Source organism: Gambusia affinis, linkage group LG07 (assembly GCF_019740435.1).
Source record: "Gambusia affinis linkage group LG07, SWU_Gaff_1.0, whole genome shotgun sequence".
NCBI lineage: Eukaryota > Metazoa > Chordata > Actinopteri > Cyprinodontiformes > Poeciliidae > Gambusia > Gambusia affinis.
The window spans coordinates 27,733,904-27,744,927 of record NC_057874.1 but is presented as its reverse complement, the minus strand read 5'-3'; the positions used below and the strand labels follow the sequence as shown (position 1 = coordinate 27,744,927).

General features: G+C 36.0%; 1 protein-coding gene across 2 annotated transcripts; it reads left to right on the top strand.

Annotated features, from left to right (window-relative positions):
- The first annotated feature begins 2,076 nt into the window (after positions 1 to 2,076).
- On the top strand, positions 2,077 to 10,986 carry gmppb (GDP-mannose pyrophosphorylase B). 2 transcript variants are annotated; one of them, XM_044122044.1, is made up of 10 exons: positions 2,077 to 2,218; positions 3,216 to 3,405; positions 3,496 to 3,576; positions 4,330 to 4,378; positions 4,735 to 4,877; positions 5,613 to 5,771; positions 6,253 to 6,331; positions 7,841 to 7,968; positions 8,038 to 8,220; positions 8,858 to 10,986. In XM_044122044.1, exons 2-10 carry the CDS (start codon positions 3,277 to 3,279, stop codon positions 8,987 to 8,989), a joined length of 1,083 nt encoding a protein of 360 aa, XP_043977979.1. In that variant the 5' UTR covers positions 2,077 to 2,218; positions 3,216 to 3,276; the 3' UTR covers positions 8,990 to 10,986. The 2 variants fall into 2 exon arrangements, with proteins under 2 accessions (XP_043977979.1, XP_043977981.1); XM_044122046.1 differs by having other exon boundaries at positions 2,079 to 2,362.
- The last annotated feature ends 38 nt before the right edge of the window (positions 10,987 to 11,024 follow it).

The window sequence follows — 11,024 nt, the reverse complement described above, 5'->3', positions numbered from 1 at the left end:
CTTTTAACACATTACCATGAAATTATTTTCACAATCTGAGCAGATCATGTCCAATTCTGAAAACTATTTGAGTTTTTCCTTGTTAAAACAAATTTTTTCTCTTCATTATAAGATGTTTTTCTTATAAAATTGCATTTTTATTTTGCTAATGTTGTGCTAACCTGGCCCTAATACTCCATCATTCAACTCACAGAAAGGATGATTGAAACAAAAGACACTTTTTAGAAATACTTTATTTCCTATGTAATTAATTAGGAAAAAGTAGATTAAAATCAGATCTGGTATGAAAGTATCTGAATCTTTTTGTTTTTTTCAATCTTGCCCAGCCCTGGTACAGATTGACACATTCAGCTCAAACTCCTAAATCTTCATTTTGATGTTTCCTAAACTCCTTTGGAAGAAGCAGCTACACTTTGTCATGTTGGAACCACGAAAATAAATGGGAATTTATGCTATAAACCAGCACAAAGTGGCACGACTGCACAGTGGAAGGAAAACTAAACTTGTTTTTCTTCAAATACTTCTGCGATGAACTGTAAATGGGAACTAATGTCCTTATATTGTAACTCAGAATAAACTGCTGAAGTCTCTGGTTGCTGTGTGAGTTGATTGGGACGAAATGAAAGACCACAATCTGCTCATTCCCTGCAGGGAAACACAGAGACACCATGATGGAATCATGCTTACATTTTATCATTTGGGTAGTTCGGTTATATCTTTATTTCATTTAACTTCTTAATATGAATGTCTATTTCTTTATTGACATGTTGGGTACACATTATTAACACAACTTTTTAAGTAATAAATATATGAATATAATGCAGATAAATAATAATGAATAGAGTAGTTACAAAGCGTAAACGTGGCAATAATATATTTTTGCAACTTGGAGCAGCTGTTTAGCATCTCAAAGGTTCAAATTATACCTGAAACAACACCCCTAAATCACTGTCTAGTAAAATCGAATTAAAGTTAAAAACATCATGTTATCTCCTACTCCAACGTCTCTCTGCCTGGCATTCTAACCAGGCGAAGACTAAAGAAGAGCAGCAAAAGCAAATGGAGTGGATTAGCACTGTTTACCAACAACTGATGCCATCATCCAGGACATGTTTCTGTGTTATATCAAATTTGCTGCCCAGAAACTGAACTGTTGGCATAAAGCTGTCATGCAGCAATTGTCTTTAGTCAGAGGCCTACTCAGATTCATTGCAAGATTGACTGTTACTGGAGATCCTTCCTGCCCTTAAGAACAACACTCACAACAACTCTTTGAAGATACTTGTAGTGGTACTTTGGTGTAGAAGTACCACTACATTTACTATCCTATCGAGATAGTTAAGGTTTTATATTGTGCTATGTAAAGTTTAAATTTAATTCTGTCATTTAGTTTCGCAGCCTGAACGCAATTCGTTCTGGGACACATTAGACGATAAACTACTAACTGATTTAATGCAGCAGTCATCTGATCTAAAATTATTTTTAACCAAAATACAACAAAGTCAGGTCAATCAGGATTATTGTGACGTTTCGGGCATCTCACGGGTAGTAAAGTTACACTTTGCCTTTAATTTTCCCTTCTCGCCACGCTGTTTTTCTCTGATTGGTCAGAAGAGTGAAAGAGGCGAATTTAGGTTGTTTGGAACATACCATGATTTGCCATTAAAGGAAAATTTTAAAAAAGTATAAATAAAAATGATCAAATTTTTTGCGACACGATGAAATTATATTCCTTTTTATTTGGCTTAAAAATAATATATTTATTTCTAGGGTTAAATAACGGTTTAATTTTGGACAAATAGTTAAGTAAAACACCCCTGACTCGATAACAGAAGTAAAGGATGACCACCAAGTTAGTCAGAATGACGCATACGAACCGGAAACGATATGATCTGACTCGTAAATTTTTCCAATAAATTTTAGATTAATGTAAAACCAAGCAGGAGTGGGTTGTATCCCTTCTAAATATGCTGAAACCAAATCGCGACTTTGCATATTTGATAAAAATGTTTAGCGGACTTTAACGGATATTTGTCCGGAACTTACCTTATTTTTAAGGTTCTCACCGGATGCTGAATGTGTAACCCCCGGCTGCGTTAACACGACGCTGCCGAACCGGAAGGCAAACAAGGAATTCGGGTCTGAGGAATGTTACGTGTCATTTCCAGAGTTTCAGTCATTCAGAAATCTCCTGAAGTGCTTCAGTGGTTAAACCCCTGTAAGTTTTTATCCTGTTAACTTATTCACACACAGTTAGATGCTTAGCAGACTGTATCAACCGGCGGCTAGGACTCGGTTTGTGGTCATTTCATGTAGATAAATTGAGCTAAACTAGCTAACCTGAGTCCAAACACCATAAAACGTGAGTTCTTGTCAGTCTTAAAAGCTTTTCTTTTCTTTTATTTAATCTCGGATAAAACGTAAACAAAAAAGTTTCGTAGTTTAATCTCCGCTGTTTATGGTTAATTATATGTGTTTGCTGAAACTGTTAAATTAGTTGCTGGTGTTGTACAGAAATTAGTGTCCAGATTGTTTCGGGTCCTTGTGAGGTTTTAAAAATTGTTCATCTACGATTTAAAAGATGTTGCACATCCATTAGCTCTGTATTGTAAAATAAAATCTATCATTAAAGCCAAATATCGTCTTAAAATATATTAGTTTTAAACAATAAGATTACTTTATGGGGCACTACTTCAACTTATCTTTACTCAAGTAACAGTAAAAAGTATTTGGTAAATAGTACTGAGTATCTGATCAAAACAATCATTTAATATTTAAAAATGATATATCTACACTTACCAAAGCATAAAGTTACTTGGAAATTTTGGTATTTTAAGGACCAAAATAACAATAATTCATGTAAGTAAAAAATGGTTTTTTCCAAATCAGTTTCTTTCAATATGAAACTTATGAAACTTTAACAAGATATGCAGCTGTGTGTCTGTGTCTGGTGGATTTCTGGTTAAAACATGTTTGTTTTTTATTCAGTGGGTTGAAAATCCAGAAAATTTACTCAAGAGTAGAAATACTTCATAATAAAATTATGCAAGTAAAAGTCAAAAGTTCAGCGTAGTAAAAATACACATAAACACATTTTGTTTTTCAAAACGGGTGATGTATTTGAGTAAATGTAACTATTTAGTACCCAGCCCTGATCCCTTCATGAGCTTGTGAAGGTTTTGAAATCATATTTTTTATGTTCCTCTCCTCCTCAGGTTGCGCCGCGCTGTTGATGAACTATTTCCTCTTCCACTTCCTGCTGCTGACGGCTGAAGGATGAAGGCTTTGATTCTGGTCGGGGGTTACGGGACCCGGCTGCGGCCGCTCACCCTGAGCGTCCCCAAACCGCTGGTGGAGTTCTGCAACAAGCCCATCCTGCTGCACCAGGTGGAGGCGCTGGTCAAGGTGAGGAGGAGCTGCACTGAGTCTGCTGACGGGTTCGTGATGACCTTTATTGATCGGTGGCCGTGTTCCTGTCTCTGTGCGTGTTTGCAGGCCGGGGTGAACCACGTCGTTCTGGCTGTCAGCTACATGTCGGAGCTGCTGGAGAGGGAGATGAGAGTCCAGGAGCAGAGAGTGAGAACATTAACCAACATTCAGAGACTGCAGCCAAAACAGGGCTGGAACAATTAATCATGATTGATTCATTATTAAATTAATAATTTAGCAATAAATGAATCATTAACTTATCGCGATAAACAATAATATCATTGTTTTGAGATCATTTTCTATTAATATAACAGTAATTACATAATAACTCAAGAACTCATTCTTCTTTCTTTTATTCTCCGAAGAGTTTTTGCAGTGCTAGTGGCTCGTATTTTTGTGACAGTAGGCAGACAGGAAGGAGGGAAGACATGCGGCAAAGGTCGTCGGGACGGGAATCGAACCCGCGACGGGAATCGAACCCATGACGGAATCGAACATTCTCAAAGATTAATAAACCTTAAATTCTAAGGAAGATTTAACACTGGTCCTGGAAAACCTTTTAAATATCCAAAATAACAGAAACAGCAAATAAAATGAATCTCTGTAAACAAAATCTTCCTTCAGAATTAGGACCAGTTAAGACCAAAACTGAAAACTTTTATCATCCAGTTTTTGGTTGAAAGAGAGAAAAGAGGAAAACTTTAAATCATGCAAATGGAAATTTTTGAGTTTGTTTTAGTTTATCGTGCGACTTATTGCTTTTTGCGACAGACATACAGAGTGGTAAATAAGCCCAAATGTGAAGCATAAAAATGACAAAATAAGTTTTTATAAACATTTGAATCTTTGTTGTTCTGTCTGCTGCGTCCTGATTTTTGTTGTTTCTGTTTCTTTCCTCAGCTCGGGATCCAGATCTCTCTGTCTCACGAGAAAGAGCCTCTGGGAACCGGTCAGTACTAACAACATGTCTAAACTTTTTAAACGGACTGCAGTTGAATAACACGTACTTTATTTAAGGGGAAATATAAATATTTTAATAAGGGAAAACTTTAGTAGAATTAATTGAAATTGGTTACTTCTGCATGATGCTGCGGTGAAACTCATTTTTAGGTTAAAAACTTTGTTCCTCAAAATGCTTCATATTTGGACTCTGGAAGAATCTTCTGGTCTGCAGGAATTCAACAAAGATTTAGATTGAACAAAAGTTCAGTAAAGATGCATTTTTATCAACATTCCCTTTAAACAGCTCCATCTGAGATTATCCTCGTCTCAGTCTCTAATTTCGGTGTTTCTGCTCGTTCGCAGCCGGGCCGCTGGCGCTGGCCAGAGAGCTGCTGAACGTCGACAACGAGCCGTTCTTCGTCCTCAACTCAGACGTCATCTGTGACTTCCCGTTCAAAGATCTGCTGCGGTTCCACCGCAGCCACGGCCAGGAGGGAACCATCGTGGTGAGAAACCGTCCGAAATGCGTTGAATGACCCGGAACCAGGCTGGGACACATCCTGATAAAGTTCACAAAAATACTAAACGTTCAGGAATCAGTAGAGACATCAGTTCAGAATATTTCAGGTTGGAACAACTTTTAAATCCAAGCTTTAAAAGTGATGATAGTTTAAGACTTACTGTAAAATTTAATGTAATTTCTTCCTTTTGTTTGTGCTGCAGATTTTAAGACCATGTTTGTTTGCATTACACTTAGATGTTGTCAGTTTCTGTTAATAATCAAAAATATAATCACATTTATAATATTATTACATTTTATTTATAAAATAGGAATATTTTAAGTAAAATTATTTTATTAATAATACAGAATTTATAAACTCATTTAAATTTAAAGCAGATTTTAGAGGAAAAATACTGAAGCATTTATTATAATTACTTTAGTATTTACGATTAAACACATTTTACTTATAAAATGTCAGTAAATCTAAACATTGGAAAATATCTAAATATAAAAATTTTATGTTTAGATATTTTTACTTTACTCTTCTGACTAGATTAGAACCTTGATGTGCATTTTTACCCAAAATAAGAAAAAAAAAGAAAAAAAATAACATTTAGGTTCGGTTTAGTTAAATAAAAACAAATAAAGATCGAAGAACAAAAGCTTCTATGTTTATCTTGATCGCTGATCTGAAAATGTTGAACCCAGACCAATGAAAATGTGAAACGTTTGTGTGAAGGTGACGCGGGTGGAGGAGCCGTCGAAGTACGGCGTCGTCATTTACGAGTTGGACAGCGGCAGAATCCAACGCTTCGTCGAGAAGCCGCAGGTCTTTGTCTCCAACAAGATCAACGCCGGCATGTACATCTTCAATCCCAGCATGCTCAGCAGGATACAGGTGAGCATTTACACCATAAAACAAAAAAACTGATTCTCACAGAGACTTTGAAACCACAAGAAGCCGTTTCCTGCTGAGCTTAGAGATTTATTAACTTTTCTAGCAGAAAAATGAATTTTGTTTCAGTGATTTTCTAACCTGAACTTTAAATCTTTTCCTGCTTTAAATGAGCAAAAGTTTATTAATCATCATGTTTCCTTTAGGATCAGAGGAAAAACTGCTTCATATTTCTAGACACCTTAATTAATGCTTTGAGTATTAGAGTATTTTAGCTCCATTGGTGTTTTTCCCTTAATTATTTATTAGTGGTTTTCTTTGTCTGTTGAATATTACTAATAATTTTAAATGTACTTCTTTCAATGTTACTTAGACGCTGGTTGTGTAGGAATCTGGAAGCACCAGATTAATTCAGGTTTAGGTTTTTTTGTCAAATTGAACTTGTATGTTTCTGGTTTAACGGCTGTGATGCGTTTGTGTGCAGCTCAGACCAACTTCTATTGAGAAGGAAATATTTCCTGCCATGGCGAGTGAGGGGCATCTGTACGCCATGGAGCTGCAGGGTAAATATTTATTACACTTTATTTCAGATTTACTGCCATTTTTTCTCTTTTATTTTCTTTTATGTTGCAATTTTTATACTTCCTCTTTTTTTATTTAAAAAAAATCTGTTTTCTTTCTTTTTTTCCTTTTACTTTAAATAAGATAACTTAACTTAGCTTAAAAGTAATTAAAAGCAGTAAAAGTTATTCAGACCTGCATCTACAAAAGGTAACAGGATTAAAAATGATCAGTTTATATAAAGGGAGGTGCATAAAACATCTTATTGTCATGAACTTATGAATGTTGTTGTGAAGTTTCTTTTGGTAAATAATAACATTTCTAATGCAAAATCCCATCAAAAGTCAATTAAAAGTGTCATTATGTACAAAATAATGGAAAATTTAAACTTTTAATAAACTTTTAATGCAAAGTTGCCTGAAAATATTTTCTTCCTTCTTAAGGAGAAACTGAACAGAATGTGAAAGTTGTGGTTTAGTTTGTTGCTCATTAAGGAGGAAAATTGAAACTATTTAGTCAGTAAACCTCCTTTCATGCTGCTGTAGCGTCAGAATAAGAGGAAATATTTCTGGAAAAATGACTCGCTCTGATTTTTGCAGCTCACAGCTCCACCAGACGTAAGTGTTTGGATCTTTTCTCTCGTCCAAACTTGAGTAGATCTGGAGAGGAAATGACTGCAGACGACCAACAGATTGGAATATTTGAGTTAGAAAAGTCAAAAATGTGCAAGAAAATAAATCCAACATTTTCTTGAATCTGTGAGTTTGGAAATTTGCTTGAAAAAAAAAATCTAATTTGTTTAATCTCGGAATTGTTGTTGAAAAAAATTTGAAATTTCCAAGTTTAAAAAGTCCAACATTTTCTTTTTGACTTTACAAACTCAGAGATTTCCAAGTTCTTGTTTTTTCAAGAAAATGTCTGAAGTTTTCTATCAAATTTTTGACTTGAAACTCAGAAACCAGATCAGCTGCTCTGATGCTGGAGTGTTTCTGCATCCTCGTCCTCCTCTCTGTAACAGCAGATGAACTAGAAGGACAGACACTCCCCTCCCAGTAGACGGACCAGTGCTTCCAGTTTCTCTTTTACAGTTTTCACCTGAAGTTACCAATCCGTAGTGATGTTACCTCTTTTGCTGCTTTCATTATTTGGGATAAATTCCAATTTTTACCAAGCATTTTGGTCTAATTTCTCATACAAATACACTCAAAATTAGACAAAAGGATCTTATAAATAATTCTTTAGCAAGACATAAAAGTTTGCTTTACGTAAATAATTCCTTAATATTGATGAAAATTACTGGCAGATAATTTAACGTATAAAAAGATTTATTTATTCATGAAATAATCTGCCAGTGGAAGTAGCACTTTTTGATAAACATTGGGGAAATATTGACATAAAACAAGCCTTTATATCTTGCTGAAAAGTTAGTTGAAAGCTACTTTTGTCTTATTTCAAGTGTACTAAGCAGATCGTTTCTCTCATTACTGACCCGTTGGGTTTGGCGCCTGCAGGGTTCTGGATGGACATCGGTCAGCCGAAGGACTTCCTGACAGGAATGTGCATGTACCTTCACTCTCTGCGACAACACGCTCCGGAGAGGCTGCGCACAGGGACCGGTTTCCTTGGCAACGTCCTGGTGGTGAGTGCGGCTCGTCCACGGTCTGAACAGTAAAACGACCACAGACGTGACGGCTACGTTCGTCTGCAGGACCCGACGGCGCAGATCGGGAAGAACTGCACCATCGGGCCGAACGTCACCATCGGCGCCGGCGTTGTGGTCGAGGACGGCGTCAGGATAAAGCGATGCACGGTGCTGAAAGGGTCCAGAGTCCGATCGCACTCCTGGCTGGAGAGCTGCATCGTCGGGTGGAGCTCCTCCGTCGGCCAGTGGGTGAGTCCGGACCAGCGCCAAAAAACACAATAAACATTATCCTTACTAACGGTGGAACGTGAAATCCAAGATGGCGCTTTAGGGCCTAGACTGAAAAGAGGAAGTGAAAATTTGCTTGAAAAAGAAAAAAAACAGGAAATTTCTGACTTCTTTGATAAGTCAGAAATTTGCTTGAAAAAGCTCTGAAGTTTTGAGATCAGTCAAAAAATTGTGAGAAACAAAAATAGAAATTTCTGAGTTTGTAACGTCAAAGATTTGCTAGTAAAACCTTGGAAATTTCCAAAAAGATTAAATTTTCATCTTCTGAAACTCAGAAATTTTCACGTTTTTTTTCTTCTTTTTCTTGAAAATATTTTAGAATAATCTCAAAATGTTGACTTTTCAAACTCAGAAATTTCCAAAGTTTTTCTTTTTAAAGAAATTTTTATTTTTATTTTTTTCTAGCAAATATTTGACTTTTGAAACCCTGAAATATTAAAGTTGTTTTTTTCTGAGGTTGATCTCAAAGTTCCTGAGTTTTTTGGTGGAAATGTGTTTTTGTTTTTTTTTCTGATCTATAATGTTTTAGATTATGATACGCCGTCGTAACTCGGGGTCAGGCGCTGATTTTTTCTGTTTCTGGGTTTTTCCTCGTCAGGTCCGTATGGAGAACGTGACGGTGTTGGGGGAGGACGTGATCGTAAACGACGAGCTCTACCTGAACGGCGCCAACGTCCTGCCTCACAAATCCATCAACGAGTCGGTCCCAGAGCCGCGGATCATCATGTAGCGCCCCCGGCAGGAAGACGGCAGGATAACACCTCGCCTAACTCTACTAACTGAACGTTGCCTCGGACAAACCGACAAGTGGAAGATGAACAACCAAGTTTCTTTTTTACATTTAATTTGTACTCGTTTTAGCCCTGCATGGCTGCAGCTTCCTCCAGACGGCAGGAAGTTCGACTTCAACGGGACGGACGACTGCATCCGGGTTGGAGGAAAACCGGTTTGGGGTTGGTGCACTTGGTAGGAGGGTAGAGATGATGATGGGTTTATGGTGAGCGTTGCTTATTAGACTTTATGCGTTCAAACTCTGTACTCTGAAGGATCAAACAGCAGCTTTGTGCTGAAATCATGACTGTTAACGGTGGGAAAGTTTAAAAACTCATCAAAATGTGAATGTTTGTTATTTTTCTATCAGCTGGATGAAGGTAAAGAAACAGAAAATCTCACATCAGAACTCTGGAATCAACATCATGATCCTTCGTTTAGATTAAAACTTATTGTTACTCAACAGATTTTCTCTCTTTTGCTTCAGAAATGAAGCGGTTACTAACAGGATGGAGCAGATTTTCAGTCGGTTTGTGGCGTCTGGACTTCCTGAAAACTCTCATGTTAACGTTTTACTTCCCTGAAGGCAGAAAAATCTGATTTATTTCAAGAAAACAGGCAGAGGAGAGGGAAAAAACCTTCACTCTGTGTAAAACGTTAAATTAATATTCAGTAATTAGGTCAAATCACTGCTTTTCAGCACCGCCGGCTAAATGCAGTTAGTTTGTGTCCATTTGAAAGAAAACAGTCAACAACTGACAGTCATTTGGCTTTTTCAAAAGGAAAAAAGAAAATTCAAAATGTGGTATTTTGTAAATTATAGCTCCAAAACGTGACGTATTAATGTGGATTTACCTGTTTGGCACATTTCATCGATGAAATTCAGCTACAAAAATGAGTCCTGTCAAACTTTTAAATTAATATTTATTTTTAAAATGTTTTTATTTCGAGAAATATATTTTTAAAATGAATTTATTTGCAAATATTCCAACAGATTAAATTTAATTTAAGGTGTAGAAATTAATCATTTATTTTAAAAAAGAGATTAATTTACTTTGAAACTTACTGTCACTACCATTATCTTGATTTTCTTTTTTGCTTCTCCCTTTATTATTCTGTTAATCCAATGCATTATTTATTTTTTTAATTAAAATTTAAGACATTTTTCTCTCCAACACAATGAGTTTCATTAGGAATGAAAATCAATTTTTGGATCTATATCTGATTTTTAACAGTTAAAAACATGAAATATGCCAAACTGACCGGACACTTTGGTTAAACGGATCTTAGAAAACTCATGTAACATTTTATAAGTTGTTGATTTTAAGCCCAGAGAAAATCTCTTGGCTTGATGTGAAAAATGCTTTTTTGGTAGCAACATTGGAAAATTTCCTGTCAGTTGGATTTTTTTCTAAGCGACAAAATAAAAACGAACAAAACCATGAAATATTTGACGTAGGATGAACTTTTGGACTCGTCATGATCTTGTCCTTTCCTGGTGATTTTACCTCCAGCTTTTTTTTTTTTTTGTTATTTTGTTTGTTTGGCTGAAAACAAACAAACAAACAAAATGTGGAAGCAGTACTTAGTTCAGGACTTCCTGTAGAAACTGTTTAATTATCGGTACCAGAGCGCCTGAAAGGCGTGCTGTTTGCAGTCATTGTCGGAAATCCTGAAATGGATTGAGGTTTAAACTCTGAAATATTAAGAAAACTTCAACTTCTGATCAAATTGAAGCATTTTCTGATGTTCCTGCTGCAGATATTTCATCACTAAGTCGATCTTTATTAATTGTTTACCTCCGTTTATGTGCTGCCTGTCAGAGATCTGTCACTTCTTTCAAGCTATGTAAGCAGTTACTGATTTTAAGTCAGACAGTATTCTGGTGAATAAATGTGTAAAAAGTGTTGGAGGAAAGCTTTTTTCTAAAGAAAGAAAATAAATCCACTAAATGTATTTGGATTCAGTCTGTTTCTTCTGTTATTTTAAAGATG